Source organism: Pteronotus mesoamericanus, unplaced genomic scaffold, assembly GCF_021234165.1.
Source record: "Pteronotus mesoamericanus isolate MK-2021 breed Mesoamerican mustached bat unplaced genomic scaffold, CSHL_Meso_final contig_101, whole genome shotgun sequence".
Lineage (NCBI taxonomy): Eukaryota > Metazoa > Chordata > Mammalia > Chiroptera > Mormoopidae > Pteronotus > Pteronotus mesoamericanus.
In genome coordinates this window covers 29,998,269-30,023,082 of record NW_026555001.1, presented here as the reverse complement: position 1 = coordinate 30,023,082, position 24,814 = coordinate 29,998,269, and the positions used below count along the sequence as shown (strand labels likewise).

The window sequence follows — 24,814 nt, the reverse complement described above, 5'->3', positions numbered from 1 at the left end:
ACCCCACCCCCCAGCCCCGGCTCAGGCCACAGAGATCCCAACGCCGACCCTGGCAGTGCCCACGGGTCCCAGAGGAACCAGGAGGTCGCGTGAGATGGCTGGACGGACCAGCACCCTTGGGAGGCGGAGCCCAGAGAGGGAGGGAGGAGACCCTGCCTGCCCTTGGGAGACAGGGATCAAGAGGCAGGACCGGATGGTGCTGCCCCTCCCCCGCCCTCCGTGAGGGAGGAGGACCCCGCGGAAAGGTTTCCGAGGAGTCGCCGGGGAAGTTCCCAAGAGTGGCTGGCGCAGCCCAGGTGGTGAGGCTGCAGGAGCACTGCAGGTGTGCGGCGCCATCGTTCGCGCCGCATCTCGGGTCAGGCAGGGCGGAGGGAGCCGTGGGGAGCACACAGGCGCACACAGAGAGGCGCTGGCTCGGAGGGCTCTGCTTCGTGTAGGCGGCCACTCGGGGCTGAGAGGCGCGGTGTGAGCCTGCAGCGGCCTCCCAAAGTTCAGGTGCGGAGAAAGGGGGGCGGCACCTTTGACAAGCGTACACCTCGACCGACAGCCGGCTCGTGTCCCCTCTGCTGCGCGGGGAAGAGTCCGAGGAAGGAGGCTGGCGGGACGCAGCGGCCGCCCATGAGCTGGGGGGAGGGCCACGCTCACCGACAGCGTCTGTCAGAAGCCCCTGGACGCGTTTGCAGCCCTGCAATTGCATTTGAGGTTGAGGGGCGGATTCTGCGTGACGAAGTCGTGACTGCCCCCAACACAGATCAGGGACACGGGTGCTCCTCACATGTCAGCATGGAGACCCGGGCGGGGCCCGGCTTTCGGGTCTGCGAGTCTCGGACGGGAAGCCACACAGCAAGCCCATGACGCGTCCTCCCGCCGGCTGGGACAGCAGCCACGCTCCCTCCAAGTTCCCAGTCGCACTGAGAAAGCTCATGTCACCTTTTGGAGGGACACGTTTCAAGTGTGCAAGCACAGCCCTTGTCCTGTTTGGAGCCACTGAGAGGGTCCGCAGTGGCGAGCTGAGGTGTGAAGCCCGCGGGCTCAATGGCAGAACCGTTCCTGTTGGGTTATTCCTCATTGGGTGAAGTTGATGGACCAAAACTTTGTCTCTAAATACCAAGACAATTTGATACTGAAATACATCCCATTAAAGTAAAAGCAGAGCCGGTGCGCAGTCCTGGGCCAGGCCTCAACAGGACGGCCCAGCGCCCAGAGCCGGCCGCTTCGTTGCGGAGCTCGTCCGCGGAGATCTCAGGGACCCGCGTGCCGTGGTTTCACAGGATCGAGCTGCTCAGTGCAGGGCGCCCCCAGGCACTGGGTCCGCACCCGTTGGGCCAGGACATGTCGTGCCCACTGAGGTGCCTCCCCGCAGGGAGCCCACGCAGGCCACCAGCAGCCCCCTGCCGTCTGGGAACCGGCCACACTCTGTAGTCGGCCTTGTACACAGAACTCCTGATTTTCCAGAAAAATAAATCAATAGATAAAACAAATAGAAAGAAAAAGACAAAGCAGCTCGGTGCAAAGCCTCTGTCGCAGAGCAGAAAGAAGCTGTGTATCGAGGCCCGGCCCACCCATGAGCGGCCTCCCCACCACCCCGGCGACGCCGACCACTGCCGGCCCGGCTGGCCTCCCATTTCAGACAATGCCCTGGGCCTTGGACTCATCTGTACGCCCACGGCCCACGCTCAGTCCAGAGCCCCGATGGCACCTCCGCCGCCCTGTTGCTGCGGCTCCTGCGAAAAGCTGAGAGCGGAGGAAGACAGTCCAGAAGGGGAATCTCAGTCTCTGCAAACGCGCAGATTCATGAGCGTCGTCCGGATGACACGTGACCCTTAATTACGCGTCATTTCCTTTAAGCTTGGGGAGACGGAATTGTTCAAACTGCATCGTTCTCCTCTATAAAATGTACTGTATTTTGCTGTGTCTAATGAGCACTTTTCTTGCCCAAATTTTTGAGGGAAAAATAAAAGATGTGCATTATACGTGGGTATAACGATTACCTACCATGGGTATAATAACCCAGAGTATAATGTGCACAACACATGGGGGCACATTACACACGGCAAACTGGGGTGCGTCTGCTGTGCTGTCATCCAGGTGTGACACTGAACACATCTCACGTGAAGCCACGTGCATCTTCACTCTCAGGAAAGCTCCCGGAAGAGGCTTCTCCCAACAGGCAGGCAGGCCGGCTCGGGAAGGCTGGCCAGCCTCCTGGACGCGCGAGGCCATGCGGCCAGGCTGAGAGCCCACGCGGGGCCGACCCCTGAGCCTCCATGCCAGGGCTCCCAGCAGCGACCGGACCCCGACGTCGCTGTGGGTCCAGGCGCCACAGCTCTGCTCACAGGTCAGGGGAGAAGGGGGCTCAGACAGAAACACTGCCATGTCTGCGAGGAGCCCAGCGGCAGCAGCCCCTGGCCAGCCCCCCGGCTGTGGCCCACGCTCGGCTGCCCCCCCCGCCCCGTCCTGTCCCACTCTGGAGGGGGTCGGGGGGGGCATCTCTGATGTGCCCCGTCCGGCCCAGCAGTGCGGAGCTCCGAGACCTTGCCAGGAATGGTCGGTGTTGCTGCGCCTGCCCCCTGCGCCCTCACAGGGAGGCGTGGCCTCTCCCGGGCCACACCCAGCCCGGGGGTTGCAGTGGGTGCCGGCTCCGCTGCCTTCGCTCCCCGCTCAGAGGCTCGCACATCTGTTCTTGCAGATCATCACCTTGCGGGACTACGTCCCCAAGATCCTGGGCCCTGAGGCCTTCGAGCAGCACGTGGGCCTCTACAAGGGCTATGACGCCACCGTGGACCCCACGGTGTCCAACGTGTTCTCCACGGCCGCCTTCCGCTTCGGCCATGCCACGGTGCACCCGCTGGTGCGGCGGCTGGACGCCCGCTTCCAGGAGCGCCTGCCCCCGCTGCTGCTGCGCCATGCCTTCTTCAGCCCCTGGAGGCTCCTCAAGGAAGGTGCGTGCCTGCCCCTGCCCTGCGCCGTCCTCTCTTCGGACAGAGCCCCCCGCCCCCGAGGGGCCGCGTGCCCGCCTGGGCGCACAGCGGCGGTCGGCTGGGCCCCCTCCGGCCATCAGTGTCTATGGAGGAAGCACAGGTGCTCAGAGCTTGTAAAGGCAAAGCTATTTCTCAAAAACACGCCTCTCGGGCCGTCGAGGTCTTCGAATCCGTGGCTGGCAGTGCCCTGGCCTCGGCGGCAGCCCCGCTGTTTCGCGAGTGCAGGGTGGGGCTCGGGCCTCGTACCCCACACGGCGGACGGCGCCCTTTCACCCTGACCCCTTGTCTGTCCGGACGCCCAGCTCCACACCGTGTGGCTTCTGCACGTCCTGGCCGGGCTACACGTGGGGGCGAATCGCTGAGGAAACGATCGCCGTTTCGGGTGACGTGTGTGAAGGGTGGTCACCACGCTCCCCTCGTCCCCGACCACACGTCTGTTGAGTGAGCGCAGTGCACGCTCGGAGGCCTTGCTGTCCCTGCAGAACTGGGAGGAGTCCGGCCGCCCCCGGTGTCTTCCAGGTGGCGTGGACCCCCTGGTGCGGGGGCTCCTCGTGCAGCCGGCCAAGCGGCAGGCGCCGGCCCAGCTGGTGAGCGAGGAGCTGACCGACCGGCTGTTTGTGCTGACCAGCGAGGGCACCTTTGACCTGGCTTCGCTGAACCTGCAGCGGGGCCGGGACCACGGCCTACCAGGTCAGCGCCCTGTGTGCACCCCCTCGCCCGCCCGGCCCCGGTTCTGGTCCTGGAGGGGCCGCCCGATGAGGGGCTTGCTCTTGCGGAGTCCGACCTGACGTGAAATGTTTCTGCAAATCTATTGTTAACCTCCCGGAAACGGGCTTTGAAAGCCCTCCCGTCCGTCCACTGAGGCAGCCGCGGGTCCTCAGGCAGCGGCTGCCCCCGAGGCCCCCGGCCGTCCCTGCGCGGCTGCCCCACTTCCCGGCCGCTGGTGTGACCGGGAAGCCCCTTCCCATGCCAGGCCCTGTGCTCTCTCACGGTGCTCCTTGCCCACGTCCCCTCTGGCCCCCGGCTCCCCTTCACACCATCCCCCGGCCGACCCTGCCCCCCGCCCGCCACGGCCATGCCCCTCCAGGCCCCTGGAGCTCAGCTCTCTGGTCGACCTCCCTGCGTGCCCAGTGAGCCTGCCCGCTGCACCGTCTGGCCTCTTTGTGGCCAGGCTGTGGGGAGCCCCCAAGGTCCGGAGTGACCTGGCACATCCACTCAGCAGGGCGGCGCCACGCGCTCCCAGTCCCTGGGTTTCGTGCACAGGAGGCCGAGGTCGGGGCGCCCGAGGGGACGGGGACGCAGGCCAGGGGAGAGCCGTGTGCGCCCTTGCAGGTTACAACGCCTGGCGGGCGTTCTGCGGCCTGCCCCGGCTGCGCTCGCGGGCTGGCCTGCGCGGCGTCGTGGCCAACGGGAGCGTTGCCGACCGGATCATGGACTTGTACAAGCACCCCGACAACATCGACGTCTGGCTGGGCGGCTTGGTGGAGGGCTTCCTGCCGGGCGCCCGGACGGGCCCCCTGTTCGCGTGCATCATCGGGAGGCAGATGAGGGCCCTGCGGGACGGGGACCGGTGGGTACCGGGGCGGCCAGGCCTGCGCCCGCGCGGAGTAGGCGCCGCGGCTCGGTTGGGTCTGCCAGGCCTGGGGGCGCCTGCTCCTGAAACAGTCAGCTCTTTCTTGCACGTGCCAGCTCTCTCCTCTGCAGTTGGTGCTGCATCAGGTTTTTAAAGGACATTCACGTTCTCTCCAGAGGGCCCCTCAGCCTCCTCCTCCCCATTCACGCCCTCATTAATTTCCAAGGGCAGCCTGTCAAGTAGTCAGGAGCTGCTGCCTCGCTCGGAACCGTGTCCTCACGCCTCATGGGCTCCGGGGCGCGGGCGGGCGGGCCCTGCGGGGCCCCCGTCAGCGCACGCTGCTCTCGGGCAGGTTTTGGTGGGAGCGCGGCGGCGTGTTCACCGAGGCGCAGCGCCGGGAGCTGGGGAAGCACTCTCTGTCCAGGGTCCTCTGCGACAACACCGGCCTCCCCCGCGTGCCCGCCGACGCCTTCCGCGTCGCCCGCTTCCCCCAGGACTTCGAGCCGTGCGCAGACGTCCCCGGCCTGGACCTGGACGCGTGGAGGGAGGCGGCTCCCCCAGGTACCTGCCCGCCGCCTGCTACCTCCTGCCAACGGCGCAGGTTCCACGGCAGGAGCCGGGCTTCTCCAAGGGGCGGGTTCAGGGCCACGCGTTCGGGGAAAATACCAGGGAGACCTGGCCCGCGTCCTCGGTCCGGTCCCCAGCTGGGGCCCTCCCTGTGAGGGGACACTGTCCTCCTGTGGGGCTGTGTCAGTGCCGAGTGAACCGTCAGTGACGGGGTGACGTGGGGACAGGAGAGCGAGGGCCCCACGAGCGGCAGCACGTTGCCCATCGGAGGGGAGAGCGGCCCCAGGAGGCGGGTCCAGGGCTGAGAGGAGGAGGTGAGGAGGCGGTGGTGAGACCAGAGGAAGGACAGGGCCCGGGCGCCCCGGGTCTCGGCCCCGAGCCTCCTGTCCCTCATTCTGGACGAGGCAGGCACTGGGGTGAGCGGGGGAGGGGGGAGCCGGGCACACGCAGGACAACCGGGGAGAAGCTGCTGTGAGGCCCCCAGAGGAGAGGAAGCTGTCGGAGCCGTCGGAGGGTCTGCGGACAGGCCCGTCCCCACGGCAGGGCCGCCTGAGCTCCTTTGGGGGGCGCTGCGGGGCCGCCTGCGCAGAGGCCTGTGGGAGCCGGCGGGCCCCTCCCACCGGGGCCGGCTCCAAGCGGGTGGGCGCGAGGCAGGCGGGCGGCCTCCCAGAGCTGTGGGTGCGGAGAGCGGCCGGCAGTCAGCACAGAACGGGGAGCCCGGGAAGAGGGTACAAATGTGAGCCGTCTTAGAGGCTGCATTTCCTGCCGAGACCAGGCAACGCCCAGGGCGCATGCGTCGGGGAAGGACAGGCCCTCCCTGTGAGACTCGCCAGGTGCGAGGCAGGGGACACAGCCGCTGAGCAGGGCCGGCTCAGGGACGCGGGGACGGGAGGGGCTTCTGGCGACTCAGCTGCAGACAGGCCCCCCAGGGGTGAGCGGCTGCCCGGGCGGCTACGGCTGGGCCGAGATGGGCTGCACCGGACTGCGGTCTCGGTGGAGCAGCCTGCGGAGCGGGGGGCTGGCCAGAGGGGTCCCGCGGGCGAACAGGAGAGGAGCGAGGGAGCCGCGGCGTCCAGAGGCCCGTGCGGGATGGCGGGCGGAGGGCTGGCGCTGGGCCGGAAACGGCTCTGTCCACGCGGACGTGACAGCTCCCTGCCCCCGAGGGACGGGCGGTGGCGGAGGAGAGCCTGTGCTTGACTGTACGCCCCCCGTCCCCCACCCAGGGGACACCTGCAGCTTCCCCGGGCGCGTGGAGAACGGGGACGTCACGCTCTGTGGCGACGCTGGACAGCGTGTGCTGGGGTTCTCCTGCCGCCACGGGTTCGCGCTCCAGGGCCCAGAGCAGCTCACGTGCACCCCCCGAGGCTGGGACTCCCAGCCCCCTGTTTGTAAAGGTCAGTCGCTTAACAGGGTCTTTTAATGACTGACCCCAAGTCTGCATTTCCCAAACATGAATTACAAATAAATGCCCTTCACTGGAAGGTGCCCCTGAGCACAGCCATCTCCCCGGGGCCGGGCCAGCGTGGTCGGAAGGGCAGCGTGGCTGCTGCCGACCCCGAGAGGCTGCAGCCAGGGCTCCTCGGAGGGTCCGAGCCGGCAGGAGGGGCCTCAGGGACCCTCAGAGTCTAAACAGGGAGGGGACGACCCCCCTGTTCCCAGTGGGGACGGAGCAAAGCAGCTGGGCTCCGTAGGGAAGGGGCCCGCAGGGGAACCCTCAGCCGCCACGGCCGCGGTGGAGGGCGGGCCACGGTCAGTTCCTCAGACGCCCAGACCCCGTCCTTTGTGCAGACGTGGACGAGTGCAGAGCCGGGGCGGAGACCCCCTGCCACGTGTCCGCCCGCTGCCGGAACACCCAGGGCAGCTTCCGCTGCGAGTGCTCCGACCCGTACGTGTTAGCGGAAGACGGCAGGACCTGCGTCGGTGAGCCCACACCCCACGTGCCGGCCATGGGCGCGCCACACACCGCGCGGTGGCTGAGGGTCCCTCTGCGAGCTCTGCGGGGCTGGTGACGTGTGTCCACCCTGCCGCAGTCCCCAGGGCTGGGAGGGAGCAGGAGCGTCGGGTCTCTCCGTGCGCGGCGGCTGAGCCGCAACGTGCAGAGCGGCCGTGAAGCGGCACCCCGGCTGGGCACCGCCCCAGGCCGCGCCTCGTCCCCGTGGGCACAGCACGGAGGGGCCGCGCGGGGTCACACAGCCCCTCAGTCACAGGCGCAGGGCTCCCGGCTTGGCTCTGGCACTCGTAAGAGCAACATGACACACAGGCACCCGTTAAAAGGGAAGGTCAGACTCCTCCCCTCCTTCCGCGTCGCACGAGCGCGACGCAGGAGAGGACCTCGCACAATCTGGGCTTGGCCCCAGGCCCCGCAGGGACAGGGCTCAGAGGGCCCGGCCTCCCTCCGGACCCCCCTTGGGCTGCCGCGCTGGCCGCCTCCGGGCGGCGGCGTCCTCTCGGCCCAGCGTGTTCACGGCGTCTGCCGTGTGCCGGGCACGGAATCGAGCCGGGCAGGCAGCGGGCAGGGGGCGGTTCTCACGGCTTCCCCCGCGTGCCTGGCCGGCACCGACGCCAGCGAGCCGGGAGCGGGAGCCACGCTGCCCCTCGGCCCCGCCGCCCTCGGGGTCCCCAGGACGTCTGCCCTGGGGCTCCCCCGGCCCCGGGCTGGGAGGACGGGCTCGGGGTCAGGGTCTGGCTGGGACCCCTCACCGGCGCGCTCTCACTCCAGACTCCGGGAGGCTCCCGCGGGCGTCCGTGGTGTCCGTGGTGCTCGGCGCCCTGCTGGTCTGCGTCCTGGCAGCCCTCACCTGGACGGCCATCTGCTGGTGGTGAGTGCCCTCGGGCGGCCGGCGCTCGCTTCCCGGGGCGGGCGGGGGCGGCCGCTGACGACGCTGCTCCTTCCTCCGAGGCTGGTGCGGCCTGTCGGCCTCCCGGAGGCGCACACGTGCACACCCTCACACCCTCACACACAGTCGCGCACACGCGCACACCCTCACACCCTCACACACACACAGTCGCGCACACGCGCACACGCGCACACCCTCACACCCTCACACACACAGTCACGCACACGCGCACACCCTCACACCCTCACACCCTCACACACACACAGTCGCGCACACGCGCACACCCGCACACCCTCACACACAGTCGCGCACACGCGCACACCCTCACACCCTCACACACACAGTCGCGCACACGCGCACACCCTCACACACAGTCACGCACACGCGCACACCCCTCACACACACACAGCCACGCACACGCGCACACGTGAACGCGCTCACAGACACTCCCACTCACACGCTGTCACACTCACTCGCACGCGTAGTCCTGCTTTGAGGTGACGGCTGTCAATGTCCAGCGGAAGTGAACTTGTGAATTGGTGTCACTTCGCACGTCCGGCTCCAAGCACGTGAACGCCATTGGCGTCGTCACTAAACGCTCTTCGTTTGCCTTTTTGTGCCGACGCCGTACCCTGAGCCGAGCCCGGTGGCCGCAGGGCCGGCGCGCCCGCGGAAGTGACGTAAGGGCAGGGGGACGCCGGGCGCCCGCCTCTGAGGGGCGGGGCCTGCGGTTCGGGAGGACCCGGCTGCCTGTGGGCCGCTGTCCGGGCGGGAACGGCTCCCCGGAGCCCGGTCCGCTGACAGCGCGGCTCCGCTGGGGCGGCCGGTGACCGGTGCTTTGTCCCGGACTGGACAGACTGCGAGCCTCGCTCGCCCCTCCTCTTCCAGGTCGCGGGCCGAGCGGTCACGGCCTGGCTGAGCTCTCGCTGCCGCCGGCCGCCGGCCTGCGCTTTCTGTTTTGTGCGCTGCGTTTTCATTTTGATTTGTCTCAAGATACTTCTAATTTCCTCTCTTAAATGACCCGAGAGAGAGACATGGATTTGTTGTTCCCTCATCTACGCATCGTCGGTGGATCCCTGCGCGTGCCCTGCCGGGGGCGCCTCGCAGCCTGGGCGCGTCGAGCGGCGCTCTCACCCCCTGCGCACCCAGGGCTCAGTCGCCCTTTTCATTCTTCTTTGGCCCATTGGTTGTTTTTTACTAGATCGTAGATTTTCCCGTTTCACAGCCATCGACTCGGTGGAGTCTGTAACGCAGCCCCTCAGATCCACGTAGACAAGGAGCCACGCGAGGACTGGCAGGTGCCAAGACCGGCAGACAGCGCATTCCCGAGCCAGTGACGCTCAAAGCCCCGCCCAGGCGCACGGTGTCGGCCTGAGCGTGCGCACAAGGCAGCAGAGCGAGTATTGTGTCCCTTGTTCTCATGGTCGTCGGGATTTTAGGGGCGCGTTTCTTTCCCACCTGAAGAGCCACCGAGCCCGCGAGGCGAGCAGCGATGCGTGGGGCTGAGGGCAGCACGTCTCTCGGCGGCGACGGACATGTGGGGCTGTCCCCAGCCCCCACTGCCGGGCAGGGACGCCGGCAACTGTACCTTAACTTCCTGACACTTCCCCTTTAGGGGACGTTCCGATGACACCACCAAGGCCGCCGGGCGGCCCTCCTGACGTGAACCAGCAGATGGCTCCTGTCTGTGGTCGCTCTCTCGGTATCAGCGGCGACGCCCGCGCGACGGGCACGTGGGGTTCTCCCGAGCGATGACGGCGCTGACCTGCGTGTGCTTGTCCACAGGACACATTGTGACTCCAAGTCCTCGCTGCCCGTCACGGAGAGAGAAGGAGCGGCAGCCTCCCTGCCGGGGACTGGGCGATGCCAGGGCGCTCGCTCTTCCCCCCGCGGCGTCCCCGCGGGGGGCCCAGCGCAGGTGGGCCTCCCTCCCATCTGTCAGTCCCCCGCGGGTGCTTGTCGCAGGCCCAGGGGCTCCGCACGCGGCCCCCGTCCTCCGCATCCGCACAGTCCCCGCCCCTCGATGCCTCCCCGCTCCTCCCGACGCTGTGTTTACGAGACAAGGGCGGTTGGCCCCCGGTTGAGCCCACATTTAGGGAAGCGTGGGCAGGTCGGGGTCCGTGAGCCAGAGCGAAAGGAACGGCGTGCCTGCCATTGCGTGGGCCGGGCTCCAGCCCGGGGCTTTGGGCGCTGCTGCAGCCTCCCGCGCATCGGCGAAGGGGCAGGAGGGGGCGGGCAGAGCTGAGCGACACTGTTGGCTTTTAAAATGCGCTGCTGCCCCAGCGAAATGCTCCGGTTCCGTGTGGGGAGCAGTCGGTCTGAACTGGCCTTTTACCTTCTGCCCAAGCCCCCGAGGGATGGTGTGGTGGAGAGTGACGTGCAGACCCTGGGGCCCGGCCAAAGCGGGAGGGAAGGGCCGACCCTGTGAGCCCCAGCGCTGACAGGACGCGGCCCCGGGGGTCTCTGCGTGCAGAGCGCGTCAGCGTGACAGCGCCACCCCGCGGGACCGAGCCCGGCCGGCGCCGTCGGCCGGAGCGCTCAGCTCGCTTCCGTCCCGCAGGACCCGGCCTGCGGATCCCAGGTCCTGCTCTGCGGGTAGGAAGCCGCCGGGCCGGCCCTCGGCCTCGTCTGGGAGCCGGAAGCTCTGTCCCAAGCGACGGCAGGAGGCGCCACAACTCGAAAGGATCTTTGCTTGTTGAAGGGCGCCCATCGGCCTCCCGTCTCGGATGGAGGGCTGAAGGGTCGAGGGCGGCACCTCCCGCCTTGGCCTCGAGCCTCACCGCCGGTGACCAGACGCGTGCGTGTTTCAGACGCCTGGTCGGGACAAGCCGGCGTGGGCAGTGATCCCTGCGGAACGGCCGCGTGGTCGAAAGCCACCGCTGAGTCCATGTGCACAGGGAGGCCCGCCCGCCGGCAGCGGTGGCCGATGCAGCTGCGGCGACCACCCCGCTGTTCTGCCGCCCATCCATCCTGCGCCTGCGCCTCCCCCCCGGGGTCCCCCTGAAAGGCATTTGCGTCTCGTACACATGTGTGAGCCTTTTCTTCCAGCTGAACATTGGGGAAGCGGTATTTACGTCATACTCATTTCCCACTTTTTCTCAAGTTTTGAGCAAGTCCCTGTCCTGTACTTCCCACTTTCTCCCACTGGCCGGCTCCTCTGCTGACTCTGGAGGGACGGGCCAGCACGTGGGTCCCACGGCCGCCGGGTCCCGGGGTCGCTGGGACCCCACCCCCAGCGCCCTCACTCCCTTGCGCCCCCACGGGCCCTTGCTGGGCAGCGGCCTGCACCCCCATGGCCCCCGCGCGGGAGGAGCTTTAGTCACTTCAACTCCAGAGCAGCCGCCCACCACCTTGCTTTGCACCTGCAGCGATGGGGACCCAGAGGCCAGGCAGGCATGGCAGCGGCCGGCCCTGCGCCTGCCGCCTGGGGCGCCCCGCCCCTCACCCGAGGACAGCGCGCGGGGACCAGGCACAGGCTCGGGGCGTCGGCCCTGGAGCCCGCGGGGACTGGGGCCAGGAGGCCCGTGACGTCCACGGGGGCTTCCTGCAGGGACGCGGGTTTTCCTCTCGCCACCTAACCGCACGATCGTTCTCACGGCCTAGGGCCCCCCAGCCCGAGCCCCGGGTCACCGCTGCGAATAGGGAGCCCACGGGCGACCTCGTGGAGACACCCCCGCAATGCCACCAGCCGCCCGCCCGCCGCACCCGGGACAGGGGAGCTGAGCTGACCGCCCCCCCACCCCCGCCACGGCGCTGCCTGTCCGTTCGACGCCGTGCGCCTCGCGCCCGCGGCTGAGGGACGCACCGCTGGCCAGACCGGGGCCAGCGCCGCGGGGGCCGTGGATCGTCGCGCATCGGTGGCTCGGGGTCCCGACGCCACATAGGGCCTGCTGGCCCCGCAGCAGCCGACGGCACCCGGCAGGCGGCCCTGGCGGTCGCCGCACAGCCCTGACTTATGCAGGGACGACAGGCCCCGCATGAAGAGGGAGTCTGCGTCACAGCAAATCGGAGCTCGGGGACAGGTGACAACAGGGTCCCACCAGAGTCCTGAGGGAGCCCCCCGGAGGTGCCTGTCAGCCCCGTGCGGTGTGGCCAGGGCAGCATCTTCCTCCTCGTGAGCCCACTCGTGGGGCGCGCTGGTCTGACGGGGGCGCCGCGCCGCCTCCTGGCCCTGGGACGCCCGCTGACCACGCGGGCGCGTCCCCTGCAGGACCCTGGGCAGCAGGGAGTCCCCCGCCTCTCCCCCGTGAGGAAGGCGGACGGCTCCACCTGCTGGCCGCCGCGGGGAACGCAGGCGCGGCCGCTCCTGCCAGCGGCCCTCGCCGCCGCCGCTGCCGCCTTCGCTCCATCCCTGCCCACGGGCCGCCTCTTGCTGTCCCTGCCTCTGGTCCCTGGAGTGACGCAGCGCTGCCTGGTCCCTCAGCTGCCACGTGAGGAGCCCGGATTCCTGTGGGCTCTCTGAGCCCGGGAGGAGCTTCGAATCTCACAAGGCCCCACGCACCACGCAGACCGTGGCCTGCGGCTCCCTCGTCGGCCCCTCTCCCGGCACCTGCTTGGGGGGGGGGGGGCGACAGGAAGGGGCAAGGAGCGGGGGCGCGCACAGCCGTCCCTCGGCTCCCATGGGTGCAGCCGAGCCGGACGAGGGCCATGGCCCAGAGGGACAGGGAGGTGGGCGGGCGGGGCCCCTCCCGCCCCTTGGTCCACCCACGTCCACGTGGCAGGGCTGTCCGCTCTGCTGGCCCCGACTGGGACACCAGCCCCACCCGCATCACTTGCGATGACCTGTGTGGTACATGACGCTTGTCAAGCTCTCTGGGCACCTGGTGGCCCAGTGACACAGGCCATGAAATCGGCCACACGGAGGGATCTGGGAAGAGTGCCCACAACTCATGGGGGGGAGGGTCTTGGTGACACCAGCAGACCAGGCGGGGAGTCGGCCCACGTGGCCCGCCACTCGGGGACGGCGGGGGACAAGCCTCGCAGGGAGGGGACCCCTGAAGGGCTGCTCCTCAGAGCAGGGCCAGGACGTCCCAGGCGCCGGAGCCTCTGCTTTCCTGGGCAGCCCCTCCGCTCCCGGCAGGCGTTGCCCACCAGACCGTGGTGGGGGAGTGGGGAGGGGACAGAGCCCCGGGGCGGGCGGGGCCGGCGCGCGCGGCCTCCTCCTCCTCCTCCTCCTCCTCCTCTTCCACCTCCCCGACTGGGGAAGCCGTGAGGGGCGCCGGCCCAGGACGACCGGACCGTGGGTCCGCAGGCAGCACGGTCACCCAGCACTTGGAGGAGGGGGCGTGGCGGGCAGTGACCGCACCCCTCAGGTGACTCGGACGCCAGGACAGGGTCGCAGGCCTGGCTGGCCACCGCCCCCTCCGGTCCCCACCAGGTGGAGAGTCCTTGGTGATGTAACAATGTTGTTACCCCATCAGCAGAGTCCAATTTTAAATTTAAAGGAAGACAATGATCAATCAGTAAAGCATTTAACCTGCAGCATTAGGTGATTTAGCTTTAACAAAACTTGGTAGATTTCACACGTGTCTTGTTTAGATTGCCTCTTAGGGGCTAACCATCTAATTTTAACAGTGCATTCTTTAAATAGTTTAGAATTTGCTTTTAATTTGGAGAACTTTCTGTGTGTTGAGGCAGTGGCAGGAATTGTGAAAAATAAAGATAAAGGCCCTGTCTAGAAGTCGCACAATTTAATTGTTTCACAACACAGTAACCTGGCAGTTTTCATTTCTGGTAAATTTCACCTTTGTTATAATTTTGGGGAGAGGAAACGTGCACTATTACAGAAACAGTTGTTTCAAAAGAGTAAAACTTGTTTTGCACGTTCTGTATTCCCCACAGACGACTTTTACCCCCTTCAGTCGGCTCCGCGGGAGGCAGGTGGGGAGGGGCATTTGCCCCGAGCCTGTGCCACCGCTGAGGTGGAAAAGGTGACAGGCTGCGCGGGCCTCGGCTGGACCCAAGTTGGGGCGGGGTGTCCCGGCCGCGCCGCGGAAAACGCCGACCACTGCGGGGCGCGCTGGCGCCTCCACGAAGGCCGACTTTGAAGGGAGGTGCAATCGCGGGAACGTCGGCACCTGCGCGGCGCGCCGCCTGGGCGGGACGCGGGTCTGCGGCTTCCTGGGCGCCGCCGCAGCGAGCACGGCCCCTGTGCCTCCGGGCTAAAAACCCAGACGACACCCGAACCTTCAGAACGCGGCCCCACAGGGGGCGCATTCACGGTCTGACCCGCTGCCCTCAGGGGTCTCTGTCAATCTGTGGCAGGTGGACGGGCGGGAGCACAGCAGGGTGAGGGGCTGGCACCGGGGGCCACCAGGGCAGAAACTGGGGGCCCAGGACTGTGTCTCCAGGGTGGCCTCCCCTCCCCCAGCGTGTCCTTGCTGGTCCTGCCGTTGGAACCCCTGACCTTTCCCCCTTAGGGACAACATCCAGGCCTCAGCTGTGTTTCAGCCTTCCTTCGAGAAAAGGCCGAGAAAAGTGGCAAAACCAGACAAGCAGTTGCCGATGCGGGCCGACCTCAGGCCCAGCTGCGGTGACTGATGAGCGCCCTGCGCGCCCTGGCGCCGGCCAATCGGTGGAGGCCAGAGCCCTGAGCGGCCTCACCTGGAGGGCTGGGCACAGTCCAGGGGCCCTCCCCAGTCCGCCCCTCAACCCTCGGGCTTCCAAAGCCCTCAGGCCGCCCGGCCGGTGCCAGGCAAAGTGACGCAGAGCCTGTGCAGCCGGCGCACACGTGCAAACTGCAACTCTGACACTGAAACATGTTAAAAAGATCCTCCCCGGCTGGTGCAGCTCAGGGGACTGAGGCCGGTCTGCGAACCAAAGGGTCGCAGGTTCGCTTCCCAGCCAGGGCGCGGGCCTGCGTTGCCGGCGGGTTCCCCGCAGGGGCTGTGCGGTATGCAACCACACGTGGCTGCTTCTCCTCCTCTTTCCCTCTCTAAAATAAAATCTTAATAAAACAAAAAATATAAAACGAACTACTGAAAACTTATTTTTTGTTGTTTTTTACAAAATGTGATTGTGGAGAAATTTTGCTTTTTCTATTTTTTACTTTAGATTTTCACCCCAAAACAGAGAAACATCTTGTAATATTACAGACCTGCTTCTGTTTACTTTTTACTTGTGAAAAGTACTGGTTTTACTGCACTTCATCTTACTATCTTTATTTTTCAATCCCGTTTATTTTAGCTTTCCTCGTCCTATAAAATGTAAAACACCTGGCTCTATGTGCTCCGTTACTCTTCGGCTTTTATTTTACTGTCCCGCTGTAGTCAGCCCTCCGTGTTACTTTGTATCGGCACAGGGGCCGGTCAGCCACCCCGCGAGCGACCCCGTTTCCTGCGCCTGCCTGGCCGCACGCACGGTGAGCCCCGCGTCACGGACTCTGCTCCCTGCGCTGGACTTTACCCGCGGCGACTGCCCCGCAGCCGCCGACCCGTCCTTCTCGGCCCCTCGCCTTCGTCACGCGGCCCCGCCCCCTCCTCCGGCCGCCGTCGGCCTGGTCTTGGCGTCGCTGACTCTGCTGCGTCTTCTCCGTTTATTCTGTTCTTCGGAGTCCACCCGCGAGTGCCATCACGCAGTCTCTTTCTCTGACTCGCTCGCTCGGTGAAGGACCCCAGGGCCCTCCCCGCTCTCGCAGGGGTGCGTGTCCTTGGCCCCCGCGGCCGCGTGGCCCTGAGCGGTGGCGGGAATCGGGCGGAAAGGCCCGCAGCGGCGGACCCGCAGCCGCCGGGCTCCTGCGCCCTCTGGCGGCCGAGGCCAGCAGTGCAGCGGGCGGGGGTGGGGGCGCTCCGGAGCAGGTGGCACGTGGGACGGTCACCGCTGCCTCTTCCCTTCAGATCTTCAAGGAGCCTGACTTCTGGCATTCGTAGCTGACTGAGGACAATTCTGAAAATGTTTAGTATAAAACGAATTCCCATGGCCACTCTCTCAAGGGTCCCCCGGAGTGCGTGGCCCGAGGCCTGTTCCCAGCCGCGGGGGGACAAGAGTCCTTGTCCCAGTCTACTTCGTGCCGCGTTTCCCCTGGTTCTGGGCTGTGGGCGGTGGCTTCTCGTTCCAAGTGGCCCTGGGCAGTGCTGAGCGCCGCCCGCCGGTCAATCCGAGTGTCACCTGCCCGCCGGTCCAAGCGCCGCCGGCTGGGACGGGCAGGCAGAGCGTGCGCCGTGGTCCCGCGAACCTCCCTCAGGCACCAGAGCTGTTGGCTCCGAGTCCCGGTCAATGAACGAACCGTCTGTAAAAACGTCAACAGAAACACTCGGAGCGCAAGGTTGTGCCTTGGTCTGTGGATGAAAACATGAGCTCACGTCGCTCAACTTTGCGGGACAGAAGACCCGGGAACAAAAGGTTGACTGGGAGGCAGTGGGGACACACCGGTGGCCCAGGGACCTCGCACGGCCTCCCCACAGCCACTGGGGGGCAGGGGCGGGCTCCAGGGAAAGCAGGGCACGGGCCCAGTGGAAAAGCCCCGGGTCCATACACCCAGGTGTGTCCCCCAAGGTAGAAATTCCAGGGGGGAGCTCAGGACAGCTGGGGGTCACAGGGACACGCACCCCGGGACCTCATCTAGCAGAGAGAGGAACCTGCGCTTCCTAAACGCCGGCAGGTGAGCCAGGGCCGGGGGTGGGGCTTCCCGTGACGAGGCCGCGCTGGTTTTGCCGGCCCCAGCTCCCGCCTCGCCCACTGCTGGAGGCTCCACGCGCGGGGCCCAGGGCGATGTCAGTGAACGGTGGGAACTTGGCCCGTGATGAATTAACACTGAGAAACAACTGGCTGAGGCTTTTGGAAATTTTGAAAAGGAGGACAAACATGTTGCTCTCAGCAAGCCTGCAATGGAAACACCGCCCACGCAGGCATCACAGCGAGGAGGGCCCGCGATGTGAACACGGAACAAAGACAATCGAAGGCGCGATCCTGTACCGAGGAAGACACAGCATCGGAGAAGCTCCCCGGGGAGAGGGGGAGGGGCACGAGGGAGAAGGGGCAAAAGAAAATGCGAGACAGGAGGACAGAGGGCGGGCAGCCCTCGCGGGACCGGAAAGTGTCCTCCACGTTCTGTCCAAGTCCCACGTCGCTGCGCCACAAGGCGACGGACTGTCCCGGCCACCGAGCTCCGTGTGTGAATGAAGCCGGGGCGGCAGCACCCCTTCCGCGGGGACCTCGCAGCCGCTGCGAGGGCCTGGGCAACTGCAGGGGCCACCACCCTGCGGCCGGGCGCCCTGGGCAGCACAGCCCCACACATCACAGGGCAGACACACAGCACAGATGGCGTGAACCCACCGCAACACCAGGCGGCAGTCAGGGCGGCGAGGTGACGGACCAGGTGTCGTGAGCAGGGCCGGGGAGCTGCCCTGCTCACTCGTCATGGGGACCCAGGAGCCGAGCCTGGCACCAGCTGCCGTGAGCAGCCTGCGTCCCGGTGTCTCTGGGCGTGTCCTGGATGCATGGGGACTTGGGGTCCTTCCAGGAACACCCAAGGTCTGTGGGCTGGACGGCCTCGTCTGGGCTCCCCAGTGACACAAATGTCCCCCTGCTGCAGCGAGGCCGCGAAGTGAAAACAGGAAAACATCCTGTGGGCCTCCTGCCGAGGCCCCGGGTGGAGGCCCCCGCCCCCTCCCCGTCCCCCCAGCCTGCCACCGTGCAGGCCGTGAGCCGTCCGGCCCCCGGCCCTGGCGCAGAGGCGGCCTGGGCGCAGGAGGCGGTCCCCCCGCCTGGGCCCGCTCTGTGAAGGCAGCAAACGGAGTCGGTGACCGTGTCCTTGCAGCAACTGCGACTCATAAGCGCAGGCGACTTCCCAGCTGGGGATGGACCAGACCCCACACGGGACGCGGGCCTCACAGCACTAGTTGGCGACGCGTGGAGCCGCGCCCGCGGTCCAGGCTTGCAAGTTCGGCCCCGGAAGCGGTGAGCAACCTGTGAACACAGGGTCCTCAGCGCCATCCAGCAGCCACGTGCGAGATTCGGTGCTGTTACACGTTACAGAAGTATTTTTTAATGATGTTATAAAAAAGCAGGAAATAATCCCAAGTTTAATATTTAGGTTAAGAAACACTCAAACAACCAACCATGGCCAGGCCCCGGCTGTGTGAACAGGAAGGGTCTTCCCGCCTGGGCCCGCCAAGCAGGGCGCCCGGCACCGTGGGGGCCAGAAGGAAGCAAAGGAAACTGCCATTATTTACCCTAAACGACTGCGCAGGTAGAACACCTAAAAGAATACTTTAAAAAACGATTCAGATTAGTAACAACACACAACTGGAAAGTGAATTTTATTTTATTTTTTAACAGAATTGTATTTTTGTTTTAGGTATTTATTTATTTTTAGAGAGAGGGGAAGGAAGGGGGGGAGAGAGGGAAACACCCATGTGTGGCTGCCTCTCACGCGCCCCCTGCTGGGGACTCGGCTCACGACCCAGGCCTGGGCCCTGATGGGGAATCCAACCGGTGACCCTTTGGTTCCCAGGTTGGTGTTAAATCCACGGAGCCACAAGGGCTGGGTCTGGAAGGTAAATTTTTAAAAACAGCATGTACAATAGCATGACCATAAAAATAAATCTAAGGAAAATGTGCAAAATCTTTAGAAAAGATTACAAAACATCATAAAACCTATAAACAGAGAAACGTTTCATGTTCGTGAATGAGAGTTAAATGTCGTTAAAAATGAGCTGGAGTCGAGGACATGTGGCCAGTGTCCCTGCATCGAGGGCAGGGACTGAGGACTCCGAACCGATGGCGGAGGGGCCTGGCCACTCCGAGTGCGGCCGCGGGGAGAGCTTAGGTGGCCGAGGGACGGCGGTGACGCAGCAGCTCTCACTGGACTGATGGAAAAACACAGTCTCCGTGTAGTCAGAGCTGCCGCTGAAGAGACAGGCTGCCCCGAGGGAGGAGCCTCCCGTCACCAGAAGCGGGCAAGCGGAGGCTGACTGCGGGGCCCAGCCTGGCCCTGGCCTCGCTCCCACGCCTGCGACGCGCGGTCCGCAGGCTCAGGGCCCAAGAAGGGAGCACGCGGCCGCCCCCTGGTGGGCAGCCGGCTCTGGGCCAGGCCGAGCACGGGTCAGCGGGGGCGTCCCGAGCCGCGGGGGCCTGCCCACCCCACCCCACCCCGCGGAGTCGCTCGAGATCTGCTCTGTTCCTGGCCTGAGCCTGCCTGGACGTGGGCTCAGAGGCATTTATTCACCCCGCATTCCCCGCCCCCCGCAAGTGCCAGAGGAGACAGAGGCCCCCGAGCCCTCGCCGTCACCCCCTTCCCCCAGCCCCTCCCCCACCCTGTCATTCTTTGCAGACACCTCATGTCGCCGCTGTCACAGCCTGGTCCCATGGAGCCCGGCCCCGCTGGCGGCCCCGTGCCCTGCGAAGCCAGCGCAGCCGAGCCCGGGCGGGCCAGCCCAGCACGGCCCACGGGGTCCGAGCCGACGTCCGTGGGCCTTGTGACAGGGGCCCTCGGCAGAGGGAAGGGGGACAGTAGGCCCAGCGCCGCCCTGACCCGGAGCCGCGCAGGCAGCTCCGGAACCAGCGCAGTGGGCACGGCCGGGGCGGGGGGGGGGGTCGTAGCCCCCAGAAAACGGCTGGTTCCCCGAGGGGCTGCGGCCCAGCAGCTGCGTCCCCCAGGGCCAGCTCGGCAGGAAGGCGGCTGCCTCTCCCTGACTCCGCGCCCGAGGGCGGGCCGGCCAGGGGGAGCCTGGGGGCGGGCGCCTCTGTCCCGCCGGAAGCCGCGACCTGGGCCGCGGGTTTCCCTCACAGGAAGAACCTCCACGTCCACACAATAGATGGACGATTCCAACTGGGGTCAAGGCAGAGCCAGGTCCTCCGAGGCCTCCGCGGCCGCGGCCTGGACCCGGCTGCCCCAGTGCAGGCCGCGGCAGCGCCCCTGCCCTGCGTCCGCGGTGTCTGGAAGTCACGGAAGCGGCCCCGGGGCGGCTCGGTCGCAAACAGGCGAGTGCACCTACCTGCCCAGGCGGCCCTGGGACACCGCGCCCTCCCCGGTCCCAGGTGCGGACGGTGACAGAGAGAAGGCCAGCTCGCCTGGCTCCCTCAGCCCCACCCGCCCGGCGTCGTGGACACGATGGGGCCCGAGCCCCCGGTGAGACCCACGCACGAGACAGGCGCCCGGCGAGGGCGCAGCCTTGCGGTCAGTCCCTGCAGGGCCCCTCCCCCACCCGTGCCAGGTGCAGGGCTGCCACCAGGAGGTACCCGGGGTTGGAGGGGACAGCGGGGACTCCCTGGCCCCCTTTGCCCACGAGCCGGGGGGCAGGGGCCTCAGGAGCCACGGGGGGCAGTTCCTGCAACCACTGCCGACACGGGCCCCACGGTGGCCGACGGGGCTTCCCTGCCGCCGCGGGGACCCATCACCCCAGCAGGTCTGTGAGCCTGACCTCTGAACCCGCGGGTGGCAGGCGCTGTGGTGTTGGCGGGGAGGGGACAGCGGGGCACAGGGGACACGGGGCAGGCTCTGGGTTTGCCCTGCAGGTGCCCCGGTGGAAGCGCCCGGACGAAGGGCCCCCAGCAGCACCGGAGGGTCCGGCCGTGACCAAGCATGAGCCACCCCAGCCGCCAGCGGACGCGAGACCCCAGGGCCCAGCAGCAGGCCTGCGGACGGAGCCGGCGCCCGCTGGCGACCGGCCGGGCTGGAAGATTCCATAAGACCCGGGGGACCGACGCCTGCTCCTGGCTCGTGGGCCACTCAGGTCCCGACCATCCTGCTGGGCAGAGGCAGCGCTCGGTGACCATGGCAGGAAACGGGATCCCCATGGGGACGTGCGGGCCAGCCTGGAGGGAGCCGCTCCCGCGCCAAGACCCACCGTCGCCCACGGAGCGCGTGCAGTGAGGGGGCAGAGCACAGGAAGCCACAGGAGGAGGACGGCGAAGCGCTTCACGAGCGAGTCGAGTCGGGCGGCTGGTACCCGCTAGGAAAGGCTGCGCCCGCCCCACGGCCCTCACCCGGAAAGGCCGGCTCACTGGCCCGCAGACCCCGGGGGCCACGGCCGCCCGCGCTGCGCCTGTGGGGGGCGCCGCCAAGCGCGTCCTCAGGGCCCGGCGATGTCAGGCTTGGGCGCAAGCGCTGACCCCTCCGTTGCCACCGCGGCGGCAGCAGCTCCGCAGGGCGGGGGACCCCCCAGGCCCCCAGAACGAAGAACCTGGGGCAAGCCGCGCTGGCCGAGGCCACTGTTTCATGAGGTTCTGGAGCGGTGGTTTCAAAACCCGGGGTTTGCGGGCACGGCCTCGAGCTCAGTGGCAGCGCGTGGAGTCCGATTTGCTTTGCAGGTGAGGACGAAACAGGGAAACCCGTGCGCGCTGGACGATGCAGGCACCTGCAAAGCCCCGGTCAGCGAGGCCGAGCAGCGGGGCCTGTGGGGCTTCCAACGGGGGGATCAAGAACCATTCAAGGGAGGCTCGGCGTGGGTGAAGCCGGAAACGGTGCCTTCCACGGCACCCGAAATTCATGCCCAGTGTTGGACAAGCCAAGAGTGTCTGACGAAGACCAGAAGGTCCCCACAGGACAGCCACCTCCCTTGCTGCCCAACACGGACAGTCACCGCAGAGGACAGAGGGACCCAGCCGTCCCCCCGGCAGCTCGTCCTGGAAGGGGCCTTCCCCACAGAGCTGGCTGGAGGGCGGTCGGCCTGACGCTCAGGGGTCAGATGGAAAACTGCCCCTTCACGGCCGCTCTGTGCAGCCGGGGCAGGAGGCGAGGCCGTGGCGGGAGCGACGAGGGGCGTGTGGCTCTGGGCTGCGCTTCCTTCCCCGGAGCCTCGGCCTCTGATCGAGGACGCCAGGCCCCGAGATGGCAGATAAGACTGATTCTCCCCAGCAGACACGGCAGCTTCTGGGATTCCAGCCTGCTGCCCCCTCGACGCCACACGCCTGGGCTTCGAGGACAGTTGTCACCGTAAACACACAATTTGAAGATTTCACACCCAAAGGCCTGACACTCAACCCCGGGAGCGACAAGGACGCGGTCTGTTCAGGGCTGCCAGTCACACTGATGCTGCAGAAACTCGGGACAGTGACCGGGGGGACAGATACAGGGACAGGCCCGACAGAGGCGGGCCCGCGGGGCAGGCCGGGGCCTGATCGGACTCCCCAGGCTGGCTCCTCACCTGCCGGGGCCCAGCGCCGCTGGGACAACCTCCCCGGGGCTGCACCGCACACCTGCGCACGCCCCCGGCGGCTCGGGCCAGCGACCCCTGGCCTGGACGGCCCGCCCTGCTCACCCACCTCCACGATCCCACTGCAGCTGGGGGCTGGGGAGTGGGGAGTGAGACGGTAAAACCAAAAAAAAAAGTTACATGAAACTCAGCTTATACAGATCAGGTGAGCTCCTGAAACTCAGAAAATACATCTTGTCTAAGTGTCAAACATCGTGAAAACACACATAAGAATCCCTGGAGGAGCTGCCTCCTCGGCGCCAGGCTTCGCTCGCCCACGGTGCGGCCCCGCGGCAGGTTTGCGGGAAAGGAGGAGCCATTCTCCACTGGGAACGCAGCCCGTTTATTGGAAATGAAAGGCACCGCTACATAGTGCAAACGCTTCTTTGGTAACTGGTTACAATGAGCACAGAATGTTGGCAACAGTTAGGAAAGTAAATAACGTGTACATTTCGCTTCCCGTCCCAACACCTGACCCGCCCGGCCAGCCGCCCCTCCAGCCGCTGCGCCGCTGCGGCCCAAAGGTCACACCTCGACCCCGGGCTCCCCACCTGCGGCCAGACTGCAGTGTGCGCTGGCCCCCCTTCAGTGCACAAGCCGCCACCGGACCCTCGCCCGAGCCTCGCGACTCACCGTGTGCATGTTGCCCCCACCACGCCACCGCAAGCCCACCTCCCAGGCACCAGCGCGCTCGCCGAGCCGGGCTGCGGCCGCTTCTCACCGGAGCCACTTACGCGCCCCCACCTCCCAGCTGAGTCTCCCCTTAGGGACCGGCCCGAGATCAGGTTGCTCAACGTGACTCGGCGTTTCAGATGGAGCCCGACACCTCGTGAAGCACCGCCAGCTCAGACCCGTGACGCGAGGCTAAGAAGCCGAGCTGTGTTCAAATCCACAGGCACCACGCTCACGGCAGGACGTCAGCGCCTCCCCCGACGGGGCAGCCGGGGCTCGGAGCGCCGGGTCCCCGGGGTGGACGGGGCGCCCACGCGGGACTGAACCCAGGCGTTGGGACTGCCCACTGCCTGCCGGACACGGGGCGTGCCTCCCGCTCCGCCCGGCGACACGCACTGTTAACGCGCCCAGCCCTGTGCTGACGCGCCATGTCCCAGGCGCTCCCCGTGGGAAGGTGGCAGGTCTCTCGTCCGAGCCCCGCACCGTGCCCGGCGCACAGCGGGCGCCTGAGAGAATGCCTGCGAGGCGGAACCGGTACGTTCCGGGACACGCGCCTCAGAACACAGGTCGCTCTGGACGCTCTCACTCGGTCCTCGAACTCCCCGCGCTCCGGAAGCTGTCCGAGGAGCGGCTGGCTTGAAACCAAATTACACGAGTCGTGGCATGCAAGGGTCGTTGGGTCGAGAAGTGAAGCTTCGTTCAACAACCGAGACCTTGTGTCCATGGAACACTTGGTCGAGAATCGAATCGCTGGAGACGGGAGACGTTTGAGAACGGAGCTGTGACTTTTCAGAACAAAACAGGAGGTTCCTGGTCAGTTGGTGAGCGAGTGACCCGAGGTATGGTAGTTGCTTTTCACTGAATCTGGAAGACCTTCCTCGGAGTGGAAACGATGACTTCCCTGCCTTATCTGCCGCCGGAGACCTGGGCCAGCGTTTGTAAAACGCCCCACACTTTGAACGCACAAATGAGGTAAACGGGCGCTGCTTCCCTAAGGCACCCACACAGCCCGGAGCTAGGAGGTTCCCAACACTCATGCTCCCCCGTCGGAAAAGGGCCGGAGCCCGGCGGCTGCTCTGTGCGCTGGGAGGGCGCAGCCCCCGCCGCGAGGGAGGCCTCCCCACCAGCCCACAGCCAGGCAGTGGGAGGAGAGCGAGGCTGTCTCTAAACGGGGCCTGGTAACCTGAGCCCCGTGTGACCGGGGCCGAGCGGCCGCTGGCGGGCATGTGCCGGGGCCGCGCGGGTCTGCTCTGAGCAGCGGCTGGTGCACGTGGACCGTGAGGACCGGAGGGCAGGTGTCAGGGTTGGGGGGGGCGCCGCAGCCCACGCCGCCTGACGCTCATGCGAGGCTGTTCCGCTTGCCGAAAGCGGACCCTCCTTGCAACACGGTGTGCCTGCCGGCGGGCTCGGCAGCGGCTCCTGGTCAGGGCCGCGCGGGGGGCAAGGAACAGTGGCACTGGGGGACTCGCTTCAGGGGCCTAAATGACTTAACTGTGCAATTTAATAGTAGCACCAACTTTTCATTAAAAAATTAAATAAAAACCTGAGAATCTAACGTGAAGTTGGGCGTGTCTGCTCCCGCCACACAGCCTCTGGTCTGAGCTCCTGCGCGGAGCCGAGACGCCCGGCGCTGTGGCCGAGAGCCGCCGAGTCCTCAGTGTCCTCCCGCCTGCACGCCCCGCGCCGGCTGGCGACCTCGGGGGACGCGCGGAGGGTCTAGGGCTGCCTTCCCGCGGTGTCCTTCGGGCAGAGCGGACAGCAGGCACCGTCGGCTCTCACGGGCGCCGGGCAGTCGGCGGGCGGGCAGCTTTCCACGAAGCAGGTGACCTGCCCCTCCTGCAGGGAGACATGCGGCCGGTGAGCCCCCCGGGCCACCCCTGCCCCACACATCGCGCCCGCTCCCCAGGCCTGGGGCTGCCCTCTTTGGTCCCTCCGACCCCCCACCCCCCACCCCACGCTCTGCCCTGAGCTGCCCGGCAGGCACAGGAGCGCCCCGGGGCTGACCAGGGCTGGACTGTGGCCAGGGGGGGAGGCCCCCACCTCCCAGGG

General features: G+C 66.8%; 2 protein-coding genes across 2 annotated transcripts in view; one reads left to right on the top strand and one right to left on the bottom strand.

Annotated features, from left to right (window-relative positions):
* The window catches only part of TPO (thyroid peroxidase), a 30,627-nt gene extending 22,651 nt beyond the window's left edge, over positions 1-7,976 (top strand). Inside the window, exons 9-15 of the mRNA XM_054566825.1 lie at positions 2,690-2,942; positions 3,501-3,671; positions 4,314-4,551; positions 4,907-5,115; positions 6,345-6,515; positions 6,910-7,041; positions 7,841-7,976. Of these exons, the coding sequence (XP_054422800.1) occupies positions 2,690-2,942; positions 3,501-3,671; positions 4,314-4,551; positions 4,907-5,115; positions 6,345-6,515; positions 6,910-7,041; positions 7,841-7,944 (1,278 nt within the window). The 3' untranslated portion in view covers positions 7,945-7,976. The remainder of the gene's footprint in view (positions 1-2,689; positions 2,943-3,500; positions 3,672-4,313; positions 4,552-4,906; positions 5,116-6,344; positions 6,516-6,909; positions 7,042-7,840) is intronic.
* A 16,036-nt stretch (positions 7,977-24,012) lies between these two features.
* Positions 24,013-24,814, bottom strand: part of PXDN (peroxidasin) — a 53,770-nt gene continuing 52,968 nt past the window's right edge. Inside the window, exon 23 of the mRNA XM_054570043.1 lies at positions 24,013-24,601. Coding sequence (XP_054426018.1) covers positions 24,482-24,601 — 120 coding nt within the window. The 3' untranslated portion in view covers positions 24,013-24,481. The remainder of the gene's footprint in view (positions 24,602-24,814) is intronic.